The sequence below is a fragment of the Mobula birostris genome, chromosome 3, assembly GCF_030028105.1.
Source record: "Mobula birostris isolate sMobBir1 chromosome 3, sMobBir1.hap1, whole genome shotgun sequence".
Classification (NCBI taxonomy): domain Eukaryota; kingdom Metazoa; phylum Chordata; class Chondrichthyes; order Myliobatiformes; family Myliobatidae; genus Mobula; species Mobula birostris.
The window spans coordinates 123,051,876-123,070,646 of NC_092372.1; the positions used below are offsets into that span (position 1 = coordinate 123,051,876).

General features: G+C 46.8%; 1 protein-coding gene across 1 annotated transcript in view; it reads left to right on the forward strand.

Moving 5' to 3' along the window:
- LOC140195253 (cyclin-dependent kinase inhibitor 1-like) overlaps positions 1-12,026 on the forward strand; it is a 75,545-nt gene extending 63,519 nt beyond the window's left edge. The window contains exons 2-3 of the mRNA XM_072253302.1: positions 3,241-3,613; positions 6,505-12,026. Coding sequence (XP_072109403.1) covers positions 3,241-3,613; positions 6,505-6,560 — 429 coding nt within the window. The 3' untranslated portion in view covers positions 6,561-12,026. The remainder of the gene's footprint in view (positions 1-3,240; positions 3,614-6,504) is intronic.
- Positions 12,027-18,771: the final 6,745 nt, after the last annotated feature.

Sequence of the window (18,771 nt, forward strand, 5' to 3'; positions counted from 1 at the left end):
CTGACTCCCAACTCTGTACGCACCAGCAGAATGACCTCTGACCCTTCACAGACCAGCTGACTGACCCCGGGCATCTGCTGGTGCTTCATTTGTTACTTGCACAGTGCGTCAAAATGAACAGTGAGGTGTGCCATTTTCATTAGTGACCAACACAGTCCGGGGATAGCAAAGGACAAAATTGGTTCTCCGGAAGATCAGAATACTAATCCATGCATGGAGCCCAAAGAGTTGGGCGATCAAGTGGACGTTTTGCACCTGTATTTACTCGAGAGACAGGCACAGAATCTGCAGAAGTGAGGCAAAGCAACAGTGAGACAATGGAATCCCAATCTGGTTTAATATCATCGGCATATGTCGTGAAATTTGTTGTATTTTGTGGCAGCAGTACATAATAATAGAAAAAGCAGTGAATTACAGGAAGTAAATATATTAAATAGATAAGTTAAGTTAGTAGTGCAAAAATAGAAATAAAAGAGCAGTGGGGTAGTGTTCATGGGTCATTGTCCACTCAGAAATCGGATGGCAGAGGGGAAAAATCTGCTCCTGAAATGTTGAGTGTGTGCCTTTAGGCTTCTGTACCTCCTCCTTCCTGTAAAGAGAAGGGGGCATGTCCTGGGTGATCGGGGTCCTTAATGACGCCTTTTTGAGGCGTCGCTCCTTGAAGATGTCCTGGATGCAATGAGTGCTGGCGCCCCTGACAGAGCTGACTAAGCTTACTGCTCTCTGCAGTTTATTTTCATCCTGTGCAGTAGCCCTCATATACCAGAAGGTGACGTAGCCAGTTAGAATGCTCTCACTGGTACAACTGTAGAAATTTGCGAGTGCCTTTGGTGACATACCAATTTCCTCAAGCTCCTAATGAAGTATAGCCACTGCCTTTGCAGCTGCATTGATATTTTGAGTCCAGGATAGGTCCACAGAGGTGTTGGCACCCAGGAACTTGAGCTTGCTCCCCCTTTCCACTTCTGATCCCTCCATGAGGACAGGTCTGTGTTCTCTCATCTTACCCTTTCTGAAGTCCACAATCAGTTCTTTGGTCTTACTGTCCCTATACAGATTACAGAGGAGGAGGTGTTTGCTGTTTTGAGGCAGATTAGGGTGGATAATTCCCCAGGACCTGAGGAGGTGTTCCCTCAGACCCTGTGAGAAGCTAGTGTGGAGAATGCAGGGACCCTAACAGTGAAGTTTCAAACATCCTTAGCCATGGGTGAAGTGTTGGAGGATTGGAGGATGGCGAAAGTTGTTCCGTTGTTTACGAAAGGCTCTACGAATAAACCAGGAAATCACAGGCCAGTGAGCCCGACATCAGTAGTGTGAAAGTTATTGGAAGGTATTCTAATAGATCGGATATACAAGTATTTGGAAGGTGGGGACAGATTAAGGATAGTTAATGTGGCTTTACGCATGGTAAGTCTTGTCTAACCAATCTCAGAGTTTTTCGAGGAAGTTACCAGGAAAGTTGATGAAGGCAAGGCAGTGGATGTTGTCTACATGGGCTTTAGCAAGGCATTTGGCGAGGTCCTGCATGGGAGGTTGGTCAAGAAGATTCAGTCACTTGGCATTCTAGATGAGGTAGTAAATTGGATTAAATATTGGCTTGGCTGCTAGTGACAAGGCCCCCAGGGGTCTGTGTTGGGACCGCTTCTTTCTACATTATATATCAACGATTTGGATGAAGAAATTGATGACTTTGCGGCCAAGGTTGCTGAACGATATGAATATAGGTGGAGGGTCAGGTAGTGTTGAAGAGGCAGAGGGTGGGGGCTGCAGTAGGACTTGCACAGATTAGGAGAATGGGCAAAGAAGTGGCAGATGGAATACAGTGTCGGGAAGTGTATGGTCATGCACTTTGATGGAAGAAATAAAACCAAAGACTATTTTCTAAACAGAGAGAAAATTCAAAAATCTGAATGCCAAGTCCTCGTGCAGGATTCCCTAAAGGTTAATTTGCATGTTGAATTGATGGTGAGGAAGGCAAATGAAATGTTGGCACTTATTTCAAGAGGACTAGAATGTAAAAGCAAGGATGAAGCTCTATAAGCACTGGTGAGGCCTCACTTGGAGTATTGTGAGCAGTTTAGGGCCCCCATTTAAAAAAGGAATGTGCTGACATTGGAGAGGGTTCGGAGAGGGTTCAGAGAAGGTTCACGAGAATGAGAAGGTTGTCATATGAACAGCGATTGATAGCTTTGGGTCTGTACTGGCTGGAATTTAGAAGAATGGGGGGTGGGGGTGATCTCATTGAAACCTATTGAATGTTGAAAGGCTTAGATAGAGTGGATGTGGAGAGGATATTTCCTATAGTGGGAGAGTCTAGGACTAGAGGACACAACCTCAAAATAGAGGGACATCCATTTAGAATGGCAGTAAGGAAGAATCTCTTTATCCAGAGGATGGTCAATCTGTGGAATTCTTTGCCACAGGTGATTGTGGTGGCCAAGTCACTGGGTGCGTTTAAGGAAGAGGTTGATAATTTCAGGATTATATTGTATACATTTCTCTGACATTAAATGTACCTATTGATAGTTTCTTCATTAGTCAGGGCATGAGAGGTTATGGTGAGAAGGGAGAGGGATGGGTTTGAGAGGGAATTGGATCAGCCATATTGAAATGGCAGAGGATACTCGACGGGCGGAATGGCCTAATCTGCTCCTATCTCTTATGATCTTATGGCTTCACGGGGTGGTGGTAGATGCTTGTCTCTGACTGGAGGCCTGTGACTAGTGATGTTCTGCAGGGATCAGTGCTGGGTCCATTCATGTTCACCATCTAAATCAATGATCTGGATGATAATATGATTAGCTAAATCAGCAAATTTTTGGATGACACCAAGACCGGGGATGTAGTGGACAGTGAGGAAGACTATCAAAGCTTGCAGCAGGATCCGAAATGGCTGGAAAATTGGGCTGAAAAATGGCAGGATAGAAGGGTGTCCATTTAAAACAGAGATGCGAAGAAATTTCTTTAACCAGAGGGTGGTGAATTTGTGGAATTTATTACCACAGGCATCTGTGGAGGCCCCGTCGTAGGCGTATTTAAGGCAGAGTTTGAAAGGTTCTTGATTGGACACGGCACCAAGGGTTACTGGGAGAAGGCCGGGAGTGGGGCTGAGGAGGGGAAAGAAAGGATCAGCCAGGATTTAATGGCAGAGAGACACAATGGACGAAACGGCCTAATTCTGCTCCTAAGTCTTATGGTCTTATAGAGTCAGGTGTGAAAGTGTGGCCATACAATTTACAGGCCGAGTCGACGCCATCTCCCTGCGAACAGTGGCAGGCCCAGGCCGCCAAGAACAGGCCAGTATGCCGGAACCTCTTCGGGCCGGTGGACAGGCAGCAGCTGCAATCAGAGCTGGAAACCGAGCTGAGGATCGGCCTGGAGGCCGCAGCCAGGAGATGGGCCTTCGACTTCGAAGCAGAGCGGCCGCTGCCAGGCGACATGCAGTGGGAGGCCGTCCCGAACCAGGACGTCCCGTCCTTTTACCGAATGGTATGTGTTGCCTCGCTGATGAACCCCCTGGGGTCGAGGGAGGGAGTTGAGATGGGCACCCCGTCGACTGAGAAAAAGCCAGTTCTGCCCCATGGACGCAAGAGGAGGCAGGCTCTCATCACAGGTAAGGTTCAAGGTAAATTTATTATCAAAGTACATGAAGATTCTTCTTCTTGCAGACACTTACAGGAAAAAGGAAATATATAAATAAATAAAGTAAAATAATATACAAACAGACAAACAACCAATGTACCAAAGAAGACAAACAGTGTATATACAAATATAATACTGAGAACATGGAACATAGAAAGCCTACAGCACAAAACAGGCCCTTCAGCCCACAATGCTGTGCCGAACATGTTCTTACTTTAGAAATTACCCAGGCTTACCCATAATCCTCTATTTTTCTAAGCTCCATGTACATATCCAGGAGTCTTTTAAAAGACCCTATCGTATCCGCCTCCACCACCATTGCTGGCAGCCTATTCCATGCACTCACCACTCTCTGCATAAAAACTTACCCATGACATCTCCTCTGTACCTGCTTCCAAACACCTTTAAACTGTGCCCTCTCATGCTAGCCATTTCAGCCCTGGGAAAAAGCCTCTGACTATCCGCACGATCAATGCCTCTTGTACACCTCTATCAGTTCACCTCTCATTCTCTGCCATTCCAGGGAGAAAAGGCTGAGTTCACTCAAACTATTCTCATAAGCCATGCTCCCTAATCCAGGCAACATCCTTGTAAATCTCCTCTGCACTCTTTTCCTGTAGTGAGGCGACCAGAACTGAGCACAGTACTCCAAGTGGGGTCTGACCAGGGTCCTATATAGCTGTAACATTACCTCTCGGCTCTTAAACTCAATCCCATGGTTGATGAAGGCCAATGCACCGTATGCCTTCTTAACCACAGAGTCAACCTGCACAGCACCTTTGAGCGTCCTGTGGACTCGGACCCCAAGATCCCTCTGATCCTCCACACTGCCAAGAGTCTTACCATTAATATTTTATTTTGCCATCATATTTGACCTACCAAAATGAACCACCTCACACTTATCTGGGTTGAACTCCATCTGCCACTTCTCAGCCCAGTTTTGCATCCTATCAATGTCCCACTGTAACCTCTGACAGCCCTCCACACTATCCACAAAACCTCCAACCTTTATATCATCAGCAAATTTACTAACCCATCCCTCCATTTCCTCATCCAGGTCATTTATGAAAATCACGAACAGTAGGGGTCCCAGAACAAATCCCTGAGGCACACCACTGGTCACCGACCTCCACGCAGAATATGACCTGTCTGCAACCACTGTTGCATCAAGAAACCTTCCTGAACACACCTAACAAACTCCACCCCATCTAAACCCCTTGCTCTAGGGAGATGCCAATCAATATTTGGGAAATTAAAATCTCCCACCAATAACCCTGTTATTATTACATCTTTCCAGAATCCATCTCCCTATCTGCTCCTTTGATGTCCCTGTTGCTATCGGGTGGTCTATAAAAAACACCTGGTAAAGTTATTGACCCCTTCCTGTTACAGAGATCTTGAAAGTGGGTCTATAGGTTGTGGAATCAGTTCAGTGTTGAGGTGAGTGAAGATATTCACACCAGTTCCAGAGCTTGATGGCTGAGGGGGTAATAACTGTTCTTGAACCTAGTGATGTGGGACTTAAGGCTCCTGTACCCCCTGCTCGATGGCAGCAGTGAGAAGAGAGCATGGCCTAGATGGTGGGGTCCTTGATGATAGATGCTGCTTTCTAGTGGCAGTGTTCCTTGAAGAGGTGCCCAATGGTGGCGAGGGCTTTTCCTGTGATGGACTGGACTGCATTCACCATTTCCTGTTGCCTTTCCGTTGCTGGCGGAATGTGCCGGTCCCAAATCGCCTTCCGGGAGTTTACAGGGAACTCAGGGTCAGGATTTTAACCACCCCAGCCATACCTGTGCACTGCACTTCAAAAATGTAATGCAGAGTCAAACCGCTGAGCAGTTTGGGGCCTGTATCTAAGAAAGGATGTGCTGACATTGGAGAGGGAATGGATTGGAGGGTAGGTGCAGGTCGATGGCACGAGGCAGAACTTTTGGGGCGAGACCCTTCACCGGGACTGGAAAGGAAGGGGAAGAAGTCAGTCCTGAAGAAGGTCTCAGCCCGAAATGTCAGCTGATATTCTTCTCCATTGATGCTGTCTGACCTGCTGCGTTCTTCTGGCTGTTTATGTGTGCTGCTCAAGTTTTCCAGTACCTGCAGAATATCCTGTGTCAAAGATCCCCCACCGTCCAGAGCACGCCACCTTCTCACAGCTCCCATTGGGCAGGAGGTACAGAAGTCTCAAGCCCCACACCACCAGGTTCCTTCAACTGTTTGGTTCTTGGACGAACCGGCAAAACACGAATCACAGCTACACTACAACCACCTTGCACTCCAGTCGAGCTTTTTGTTCTAATTGTGTTTTCTTGTAAAAATTGTGTATGATTGATGGTTGTTTTTCTTGTGTATATTGATTATCTGATGCTGTAAGTTTCTCATTACACCCAAGCATGTGTGTGCTTGTCCCTGTGACGAGAAACTTGACTCTCCCTCTCTCTCTCTCACTCCTCCTCTCTCTCTCTGACCCTCCCCTTCCCTCTCTCCCTCTCCTTCACTCCATTCTCCCTATCGCCCCTCTCCCTCTGATCCTCCCCTCCCCTTTCCCCTCTCCCTCTGATCCTCCCATCCCCTCTCCCCTCCCTCCTTTCCCTCTCTCTCTGCCCCTTCTCCCTCTCCCAACCCTCACTCCCTCTTTCTGTCTCTTCCACTTCCCCCTCTCCGCTCTCCACTACCCTTCCCTCTCCTGCTCCTCTCTCCTTCCCTCTCTCTCTTCCCCTCCCCTCCATCTCCCCCATCTCTCCCTTGCTCCCCTCCCACTCTCTCCCCCAACCTCTCCTTTGCTCCCCCACTCCCTCCCGCTTCAAAACTGCCCTGTAGTGCCATGTCACATCCAGCTGATGGCCCTCGCTCTGCTTCTGCCTGCAGATTTCTACGTTATGAAGAGAAGGTTCAGGCCACTGGATGCCGAGGCTAAGCCTTAAGGCCAGCAGGAAGTGGTGCGAAGAGTGGACAGCGGACTTCGTGTTCCTGGTCATCTGCCTGGACTTTGCAACAAGATGGCTGCTCTCCAAGACGACAACTCTTTGCTTTTTTACCCAGTTTGTAATCATGTACCTGGCCAGATTCCTGACTCCTGAACTAAAGACCCCCGTCCTACCACCCCTGGCACTCTCTGTTAGAGCAGAGACCGGGAGCGGCAGGCTGACCCTCGAGACGGGGTCTGATTAAGGGTGGTGGATTAATGGGGGAGGTGAACCATTGCCAGATGGCCCTGGGGTCATCCAGGGAGCTGCCACTGCATCTCAACCCACTCCCTCTCGGTCTGACCGTCCCTGTGCACGCAGGGAACAAACGGGCTGCTCCTTCCTACCGCGCGATGGTAACGTGCACGTGGGACAGGCTATGCAAGGAGTGAGTGTGAGTGAAGAAGTGTGAGTGGGGGATGTGCGAATGCTGAGATGGTCTCACCATCAGGAAATAAATCATGGGGAAGAGAAGGGTCTCCGCAGAGCTTCATCCCTGATCTGGAGAAGTACACAACAGACAGGAACAAAATGGTCTTCCGATTGGCAACTGGATATCGTAATGAACTGTCTCGATCAGAAACGATGACTGTTTTTTCACCTCCATTGGTGCTGCCTGACCTGCTGAGTTCCTCCAGTGTTTTGTGTGTGTTACCATAGCGATGTAGAGTAATAATTGAGTAATGTCTACATTTCAGGATCCGATCCTGACATAGGAGCAGAATGAGGCCATTCAGCGCATCAAGTCTGTTCTACTATTCCCCCAAGACTAATTTATTATCCCTCTCAATCCCATTCTCCTGCCTTCTCCCCATAACCTTTGACTCCCTGATTAATCAAAAACCTACCAAACTTCACTTCAAATATACCCAATGACTAGCCCTCCACAGCCATCTATGGCAATGAATTCCACAGATTCGCCACTCTCTGGCTGAAGAAACTCCCCCCTGTCTCTGTTCTAAACGGACATCCCTCTATTCTGGCCCTCTGGTCCTAGAATTCCTCGCTATTGGAATCAGCCTCTCCATGCCCACTCCATCTAGGCCTTTCAGTATTTGATAGGTTTCAATGGGATCTCCCTCATTCTTCGAAATTCCAGTGAGTACAGGCCCAGAAGGGTATCAAGCTCTCATCATAAGTTAACCTTTTCATTCCCAGGATCCTCCTCTGGACCCTCTCCAATGCCAGCACATCCTTTCTCAGACATGGCGACTAAAACTCCCACCCTCTTACTACAGAGATACCTCCTTATCTCTGTTCTAAAGGGACATCCTTTGACCCCGAGGCTGCTCTCTCTGGTCCTAGACTCGTCCATGAGAACAGAGGTTCAGGCAACTTTGTGATTGTACGCGACAAATTTGCTTTCACTTCCTGAAGGAGGTGGTGCATAAGTGTCTGGTGGGGGTGGGGGGAAACGTCCGTGGAGTTTATTTCTGAGTGCAACCAGAAGGCATTTGCAGAATCCCTTGTCGATATCAACGTAGGCTGTTTTTAGTGCCAAAACAGTGCTTCGGCCTGAAACATCCCACAGGTGCTACTTGACTTGCTGAGTTCTTACAGCAGATCGGTTGTGACTTTAGACCCAAACAGGTTCTTTCCAAATCGAAAAAGAAATTAGAGAGAAGGAGAGCAAAAAGCATCTTGGGAGATCTTCTCAAATGTCCCGGGCAGGTGGGGAAACCGATGATCCTTGGTAAATGGAGGGAACATATGTGGAAATTGTACAAAGCCCTGGTTAGATCATTCCGTGGTACTGTGAGTTGTTCTGCTTAGTCAGACTTGGAAGAATATCTTGGATCTGGAGGAAAGGCAAATGAGATTTCCAGAAAGATATCCAGTCCTTGGGGGTTTAATTAGGAGAGCATTAGGTTCAAGAGGTAATTTAGAAAGAACTTTGAAGTGACAGCGTAGAAAACATAGAAAACATAGAAAATAGGTGCAGGAGTAGGCCATTCAGCCCTTCGAGCCTGCACCGCCATTTATTATGATCATGGCTGATCATCCAACTCAGAACCCTGCACCAGCCTTCCCTCCATACCCCCTGATCCCCGTAGCCACAAGGGCCATATCTAACTCCCTCTTAAATATAGCCAATGAACTGGCCTCAACTGTTTCCTCTGGCAGAGAATTCCACAGATTCACCACTCTCTGTGTGAAGAAGTTTTTCCTAATCTCGGTCCTAAAAGGCTTCCCCTTTATCCTCAAACTGTGACCCCTCGTTCTGGACTTCCCCAACATCGGGAACAATCTTCCTGCATCTAGCCTGTCCAATCCCTTTAGGATTTTATACGTTTCAATCAGATCCCCCCTCAATCTTCTAAATTCCAACGAGTACAAGCCCAGTTCATCCAGTCTTTCTTCATATGAAAGTCCTGCCATCCCAGGAATCAATCTGGTGAACCTTCTTTGTACTCCCTCTATGTCAAGGATGTCTTTCCTCAGATTAGGGGACCAAAACTGCACACAATACTCCAGGTATGGTCTCACTAAGGCCTTGTACAACTGCAGTAGTACCTCCCTGCTCCTGTACTCGAATCCTTTCGCTATAAATGCCAGCATACCATTCGCCTTTTTCACCGCCTGCTGTACCTGCATGCCCACTTTCAATGACTGGTGTATAATGACACCCAGGTCTCGTTGTACCTCCCCTTTTCCTAATCGGCCACCATTCAGATAATAATCTGTTTTCCTATTTTTGCCACCAAAGTGGATAACTTCACATTTATCCACATTAAATTGCATCTGCCATGAATTTGCCCACTCACCCAACCTATCCAAGTCACTCTGCATCCTCTTAGCATCCTCCTCACAGCTAACACTGCCACCCAGCTTCGTGTCATCCGCAAACTTGGAGATGCTGCATTTAATTCCCTCATCCAAGTCATTAATATATATTGTAAACAACTGGGGTCCCAGCACTGAGCCTTGCGGTCCCCCACTAGTCACCGCCTGCCATTCTGAAAAGGTCCCGTTTATTCCCACTCTTTGCTTCCTGTCTGCTAACCAATTCTCCATCCACACCAATACCTTACCCCCAATACCATGTGCTTTCAGCTTGCGCACTAATCTCCTGTGTGGGACCTTGTCAAAAGCCGTTTGAAAATCCAAATATACCACATCCACTGGTTCTCCCCTATCCACTCTACTAGTTACATCCTCAAAAAATTCTATGAGATTCGTCAGACATGATTTTCCTTTCACAAATCCATGCTGACTTTGTCCGATGATTTCACCGCTTTCCAAATGTGCTGTTATCACATCTTTGATAACTGACTCCAGCAGTTTGCCCACCACCGACGTTAGGCTAACCGGTCTATAATTCCCCGGTTTCTCTCTCCCTCCTTTTTTAAAAAGTGGAGTTACATTAGCCACCCTCCAATCCTCAGGACCTAGTCCAGAATCTAACGAGTTTTGAAAAATTATCACTAATGCATCCACTATTTCTTGGGCTACTTCCTTAAGCACTCTGGGATGCAGACCATCTGACCCTGGGGATTTATCTGCCTTTAATCCCTTCAATTTACCTAACACCACTTCCCTACTAACATGTATTTCGCTCAGTTCCTCCATCTCACTGGACCCTCTGTCCCCTACTATTTCTGGAAGATTATTTATGTCCTCCTTAGTGAAGACAGAACCAAAGTAATTATTCAATTGGTCTGCCATGTCCTTGCTCCCCATAATCAATTCACCTGCTTCTGTCTGTAGGGGACCTACATTTGTCTTTAGCAGTCTTTTCCTTTTTACATATCTATAAAAGCTTTTACAGTCAGTTTTTATATTCCCTGCCAGTTTTCTCTCATAATCTTTTTTCCCCTTCCTAATTAAGCCCTTTGTCCTCCTCTGCTGAACTCTGAACTCTGAGGTTATCACAACGCTCTACAGTGCCTGTGATCATTGATTGAGGTTAGATTCCCACTGCTGCCTGTAAGGGGTTTGTACGTTTTCCCTGTGACCGTGTGGGGTTCTTCTGTGTGCTCCCGTTTCCTCCCACACTCTAAAGTCGTATAGGTTAGGGCGGGTAAGTGTGGGCAGGCTGTGCTGGAGCCAGGAGCATGGCTGCCCCCAGCACTATCCCTCGGACTGTATTGGTCATTGACGCAAAATAACGCGCTTCACCGCATGTTTCGATGTACATGTGACAAATAAAGCTCACCTTGAATAAGATGTTCCGTCAAACCAAGGTTGGGAAAGGATTTATGTCTGGGCTGGGCGGCCCCTTGTTGGTGTGTGTGAAGGGACGAGGGGAGGGGGGGAATGAGTGAGTGAATGAGTGAGCTGAGCACAGTGAGAGTGAAGTGTGATTGTTGCTGCTGTCAAGATTAGAAATCCAGGCTCTTTATTACAGGCATAATTTAGTGGAACCTTTTATTCATATTTATTCCATAATCTTTAGATATAGAATATTTATTAAGTAAATATATAAATATTTTAAATAGCTTAAAACTTGCACAGTTTAAAATTGAATTCTCTGGGTATTAATGATGCTGCTTTGAAATTTAGACTCTGTGGTCACTTTATTAGGTATACTTGTACGCCTCGTTAATGCAAATATCTAATCAGCCGATCATGTGGCAGAAAGTCAATGCATAAACACATGCAGACATGGTCTGGAGGTTCTGTTGTTGTTCACTCCGAACATCAGAATGGGGGAAGAAATGTGACCTAAGGTACTTTGACAGTGGAATGATTGCTGGTGCCAGATGGGGTGGTTTGAGTATCTCAGAAGCTGCAGATCTCCTGGGACTTCCATGCACAGCAGTCTCTAGAGTTTACAGAGAATGGTGTGAAAAACCAAAAAAAATCCAGTGTGTGAAAACACCTTGTTAGTGGGAGCGGTTGGAAATGGCCAGACTGGTTCAAGCTGATGGGAAGGTGACAGTATCTCCAATACCCACACATTATAACAGTGGAGTGCAGAAGAGCATCTCTGAACCCACAACACGTTGAACCTTGAAGTGGACGGGCTACAGAACCTACAGACCATGAAAATACACTGAGTGGCCGCTTTGTTAGGCACAGGAAGTGACTAATGCAATGATCACTGAGTGTATATCAATATTTAAAATGGTTTAAACCCCGCACTGCTTAAAATTGAATTCCCTGGCTGTTGATTGTGTTTCTGTTTTGAAGTTCGGAACCTTGGCATACGGTTGAAGAGTTTGCGTTGCTGGTTGCTCCCGTAGGTACACTGGACTCTGTTGACGAGTGGAGGCAAAGGCTCTCACATGCGTTAAGAAATCCCTAGATGAGCACTTGAATCCACTGTGGTGGGAAAGGCTGTAGACCGCGAGCTGATAGATGGGATTAGTTTGGATTGAGTTAGTGGCCTTTCTCGAGCTATGTGACTCTACGACTTTGTGAAAGGTGTAAGTGTTGCACTATGTATCTTTATTAAAGTTGGACCAACCTTCGGTTTGAGTTTCTTTGTGTCCAGTGTGTTCCTTATTCCTGGGCAGCAGGTCTGGACTCAGACCACTGTCCGAAAATGGCAGGATGGGGGGAGGGACGTCTGATAGCTGCCAGAGGATTGTGAATGAGAATCACACGTACTGTACATGGACATAAGCAGTGAAATGCATCATTTCACTGCTTATGTCCATGTACAGTACGTGTGATTCTCATTTATGTTCACAACCAACATACCCGAGGAAGCAGTGGAACCACCCTGCAGGTGTTACCACACACTCCATAGCGTGCCCAATGCTCAGCAGAACAACACAATTCACTCAAAACAGGACACAATCAGTAACAAAATGACAGCTGAACAAGCCCCGCTCCTCTCTCCCACCCACACACACACCTAAATAGTCCTCCAACCCCAGAACAGGCCGTCTTTTTTGGCCTCCATCCTCCAGCAGACTCAGATTCACAGGCACTGGGCCTTTGACCTCCCCAGGTGAGTCAGAGTCACAGAGATTCACAGGCACTGGGCCTTCGACTTCCCCAGTGGACTCAGAGATTCACAGGCACTGGGCCTTCGACTTCCCCAGCCAAGTCACAGAGATTCACAAGCACTGGGCCTTCGACTTCCCCAGCAGACTCAGAGATTCACAGGCACTGGGCCTTTGACTTCCCAGCAGTCACAGAGATTCACAGGCACTGGGCCTTTGACTTCCACAGCAGATTGACAGAGGTTCACAGACATTGGGCCTTCAAGCTCCCTAGCAGACCCAGAGCAGCAGGAATGTGTTGGAATACTTCCCATGTAGCAACCCGAAACACTTAAGAAACATTACATCTCGTCCATTGAAATAAAGCCCCCTTTATTACTCTCTTACACCCCAGAACACAAAGGAGGACTTAGCTGCCTTTTTTTAAAAGGTTTTTTTTTTATCATTTTGGATGGTTTCCATGTCAAGGTTCAAGTTTATTGTTATTCAACCATTTAACTGTACACATGTTTACCACCAAACAAAACAAAGCTCCTCTGTACCAAGGTGCACAGCACAGTACGTATAACTCACACACAACACACAAAGTAATGTTACCACAAGTAAACTAACAAATAATAACATATGTTCCAGAAGATCGACATTTAGCCTACGGGACATGTACGACACAAGATAAAAAGTAAACAGTATAACGCTGATGGCGCTTCTTACATGACGAGACCTGGGTGGTGGCAGGGAGTTCAGTCATCTTACAGCCTGGGGGAAGAAGCTGTTTCCCACCCTGACAGTCCTTGTCCTAACACTTAGGTAGCTCCTGCCTGATGGTCGAGGATGGGGTACAAAGAGATTACCAGATGGATGAGAGGGATCACTGACAATCCTAAGGGCCCTACATACGCAGCGCTCCTGATAAATATCTCGGATAGATGGAGGGGAGAGCCTCTCGATCCCCTCAACAAGCCTCTCAGTCCTTTGTCGGGAACTGCGGTCAGATGCCTTGCAATTCCTGGACCAGACGGTGATGCAGCTGGTCAGGACACTCTTGGTGGTACTCCTGTAAAAATTGGGGACAGGGAGCGGAGCTAAGGAGCAGGTTAGGACTTAGGGCCAGGGATGTGAGGGAATTCAAGGACAGGCTGGAGCCTCATCTTCCACTCTGTGTTCAAAGACCAGTAATGTGTACGTTGTCAGATATCAGACCAGCAGACCAGCGATGTGTACGTGGTCAGATATCAGGCCAGCAGACCAGCGACGTGTACGTGGTCAGATATCAGGCCAGCAGACCAACGAGGATGAAGGCTGGTGCCTCCCCCACCGCAGGTCAGTGGGTTATGGGATTGGGGTTCCAACTGAACAGGAGGCACGAGGACCAGTGACTTCCTAGGTAAGAAGGATAGTGAGACTGTTGCTTGAGGCCTGCAGTCTGAGTTCTCATCCAGGGTCCTGATTGGCCAGCTTCAGTGAGTCCTGGGGTTGATACCGAAGGTCGAACCCAGAAGGTCGATCAGAAATCCAGAAGTAAAGGCTCAAAGGCCAGAGGCTTGTACTTATCAACCTCCGTGAGTCTGCTGTGGAAGCTGAAGGCTCCATATCTGTGAATCAATGAGTCCGCTGGAGAACCGGAGCTGAAGGTGACCTGTCCTGGGGTTAGCCAGAGGTTAGTGAATCCGTGAAGCTCACTGCGACAGAAGGTCTTAGATACCAAGCCATTGGATATATTTAAAGTAGAAGTTGAAAGTTTCTTGATTAATAAGGGTGTCAAAGGTTACGGGGAGAAGGCAGGAGAATGGGGTTGAGAGGGATAATAAATCAGCCATGATGGAATGGCAGAGCAAACTCAATGGGCCAAATGCCCAAATTCTGTTCCTATGTCCAACAGACCATAAGATATAGGAGCAGAAGTAAGCCACTCGGCCCATCGAGTCTGCTCCACCATCCAATCGTGGGCTGATCCAATTCTTCCAGTCATCCCCACTCCCCTGCTTTCACCCCATACCCTTTGATGCCCTGGCTAATCAAGAACCTATCTATTTCTGCCTTAAATATACCTAATGACTTGGCCTCCACAGCCGCATGTGGAAACAAATTCCACAGATTCACTACCCTCTGACTAAAGTAATTTCTCCACATCTCTGTTCTAAATGGACGTCCTTCAATCCTGAAGTCATGCCCTCTTGTCCTAGAATCCCCTACCATGGGAAATAGCTTTGCCAAATCTAATCTGTTCAGGCCTTTTAACATTTGGAATGTTTCTATGAGTCCCCCCTCATTCTCCTGAACTCCAGGGAATACAGTCCAAGAGCTGCCAGATGTTCCTCATACAGTAACCCTTTCATTCCTGGGTCATTTCATGACCATGATGTCTTCTGGTCTTTTCTCTTGTAGAAAGGGGGCTGTGAGAAGATGGTTTAGACGTGTTTGAATTTCTGAGAGGCCCAGGGAAGTTGATAGGGAGAAACCAGCACAAACACAATGGGCCGGATGGCCTCATTTTGAGTAATATGTTTTCAACGGCAAACTGGTTTATTCCGGTCATACTGTATGTATCGAGGCACAGTGAAAATCTGACTGGCATACGGTCCATACAGATTCTAAACCATTGCCATTGCTGAAGGAATTGATTCGCAGGGGTACCAGTTAAAGTGAGCAGGGGGCCCATTCGAACCACATTCTACCAGAACAACATTGAGAGTGTCCTGACCAGCTGTATTCACTGTCTGCTACAGGAACTGCAAGGCATCTGACTGCAAGACCCTGCAGGCGATTGTGAGGACTACTGAGAGCTTCGTCAGGGTCTCTTCCCCATCCAGGACGGGACAGAAACCAGAAAGTATTGTCAAAGAGCCATCCTGTCCCATCGCCCCAAAATCCCTTTGACCTCCTACTATCGAGCAGAAGGTACCACAGCACAAGAACAAGGACTGTCAGGCTGGGTAACAGCTTCTTCCCCCAGGCTGTGAGACCTCTGAACACCTTTAATACCACCCAGTAGACAATATTTATGACAGCACCAGTAACAATAATACTGTTGTGTATTTAACTATACTGTATGTCATATGTGCACTTCATGTCAACTTGAACATCTATAAAATACTTTTATCTGTCAACATTATTTTACGTGCTGCATGTGACACACACTCAGTGGCCACATGATGAGGTACACTGGTACACCTGCTGGTTAATGCAAATATCTAATCAGCCAATCACGTGGCAACAACTCAATGCATAAAGGCATGCAGACATGGTCAGGAGGTTTACTTGTTGTTCAGACCAAACATCAGAATGGGGAAGAATTATGGTCTAAGTGACCTTGACCACGGAATGATTGTCGGTGCCAGATGGAGTGGTTTGAGTATCTCAGAAACTGCTGACTTCCTGGGATTTTCATGCACAACAGTCTCTAGAGTTTACAGAGAAGGGTGCAAAAAACAAAAACAAAAAAAAAACAAAAGCATCTTGTGAACAATAGTTCTGTAGGTGTAAAATGCCTTGTTAATGAGAGAGGTCAGAGGAGAGTGGCCAGACTGGTTCAAGCTGACAGGAAGGCAACAGTAACTCAAATAACCATGTATTACAACAGTGGTGTGCAGAAGAGCATCACTGAACACACAACACGTTGAACCTTGAGATGGATAGGCGACAGCAGCAGAAGACCACGGACATACACGGCGGGTATGGACTGTGATTTGCACCGTGGCCCCAGAGGAACGCTGTTTCATTTAGCTGTATACATGTGTACAGGTCAATGACGATAACCTTGAACTTGAACTTCACTCACAGCATTTGGAGTGCAAACCCTGCACCAAATCCTGAAAGAAGAAAACTAGCAGAGCTCTGCGGAAGAGCAGGGGGTGGAGGGAGGGGTGAAGCGGAGTTCTCGCTGAGAGCTAGTATGGACTCAGTCTGAATAGCCTCATGCTCTGTTCATGCACTCCATCAGCAGTCTCGGCCCAAAATGCTGCCTGCTTATTCCTCTGCATAGATGCTCTCTGACCTGCTGAGTTCCTCCGGCATTGTGTGTGTGTCACACCTCAAGGATGTGTGCTTAGCCCCTGTTGTACTCTCTCTACACACACAGGCTGTGTGGCCAAGCACAGCTCAAAACCCCCTCCCCCAGCATATTCACCAAGGACGCCGCAGTATGATGGAGGCAATGAGTCAGTGTATATAGAAACATAGAAAATAGGTGCAGGAGTAGGCCATTCGGCCCTTTGAGCCTGCACTGCCATTCAGTATGATTACGGCTGATCATCCAACTCAGAACCCTGTACCTGTTTTCTCTCCATACCCCCGATCCCTTTAGCCACAGGGGCCATATCTAACTCCCTCTTAAATATAGCCAATGAACTGGCCTCAACTGTTTCCTGTGGCAGAGAATTCCACAGATTCACCACTCTCTGTGTGAAGAAGTTTTTCCTCATCTCGGTCCTAAAAGGCTTCGCCTTTATCCTCAAACCGTGACCCCTTGTTCTGGACTTCCCCAACATCGGGAACAATCCTCCTGCATCTAGCCTGTCCAATCCTTTTAGAATTTTATACGTTTCAGTAAGATCCCCCCTCAATCTTCTAAATTCCAGCGAGTATAAGCCTAGTCGATCCAGTCTTTCTTCATATGAAAGTCCTGCCATCCCAGGAATCAATCTGGTGAACCTCCTTTGTACTCCCTCTATGGCAACGATGTCTTTCCTCAGATTAGGGGACCAAAACTGCACACAATACTCCAGGTGTGGTCTCACCAAGGCCTTGTACAACTGCAGTAGTACCTCCCTGCTCCTGTACTCGAATCCTCTCGCTATAAATGCCAGCATACCATTCGCCTTTTTCACCGCCTGCTATACCTGCATGCCCACTTTCAATGACATGAGTGAGATTAAAGTTCAAAAGTTCAAAGTAAATTTATTATCAGAGTACATATATGTCACTATATACAACCCTGAGATTCATTTTCTTGTGGGTATTCTCAGTGTATACACGAAAAAAACCACAATGGAATCAGTGAAAAACTGCACACAAAGACGGACAAACAAACAGTGTACAAAAGATAACAAACTGTGCCTTGTTAATGTGAACTGCCAGAGGAGAATGGCCAGACTGCTTCAAGCTGACAGGAAGGTGACAGGAACTCGAGGAGCCATGTGTTACAACAGTGGTGTGCAGAAGAGCATCTCTGAATGCATAACATGTTGAACCTTAAATTGGATGGGCTTCAGCAGCAGAAGATCACCAATGTATACTCAGTGGCCACTTTATTAGGTACAGAAGGTACTGGTCTCTGAGTATAATTTTATTTATAATGTATGTTTTGCCTGTGATGCCATTGTAAATAAGATTATCATTATTCCTGTACCTCACTGTACGAGTGTGCGTTCAACCTGACCTGGTTTGACTTTGTACGTAGATTCTCCATCTCTCCTTTTGCCTGTTGTGGGCATCGTATAGTTAGCGCAGGGGTTTACAGAGCCACTGATCACTGATGGAGGTTCAGTTTCTGTTGCCGTCTGTTAAGGAGACTGTACATCCTACCCACAGCTGTATGGCTTTCCTCTGGCTACTTCGGTTTCCTTCAATGTACCAGAGACGTACGGGTTAGGGTTACTAAGTTGTGGGAATGCTATATTGGCACTGGTAGTGTGCCAACACTTGCGTACTGCCCTAGCACATCCCCGCTGATTCCATTTGATACAAAATTACACATTTCCCTGTATATTTTAATGTATGTGACAAATAAACCTAATCTTTAAAAAAATCTTTATTTTAACATGAAATACACTTGACTGGTGCAGTTCCTTAATTAATTGGTTGTTACGTTGTCCTGTCAGGCTGCTGGATTGTAGGCCCAGTATTAGCTGATTATCTGCCAATCTGGCTTTTGAGCTCAAGAGCCATGAGGTAACGTTGCAGCTCCATGTTGCAGATTACACTTGGAATATTGTGTTCATTTCTGACCCCCTCACTGTAGGAAGGATATGGAGGCTTTGGAGAGGGTGCAGAGATTTACCAGGATGCTGCCCAGATTAGAGAGCATGTCATTTGAGGAGAGGTTGAATAAACTCAGGCTTTTCTCTTTGCAGTGATGGAGGATGAGAGGTGACTTGATAAAGGTGAAGAAGATCATAAGAAACACAGATTGAGTGGACAGCCAGAGACATATTTCCAGAGTGGAAATGGATAATCCCAGGTGGCATAGCTTTAAGGCAATTCGATGACAGTTTAGGAGGATGTCAGGGGTAGATTTTTTACGCAGAGACTGGTGGGTGCAGGCTTCGCCCTAACAG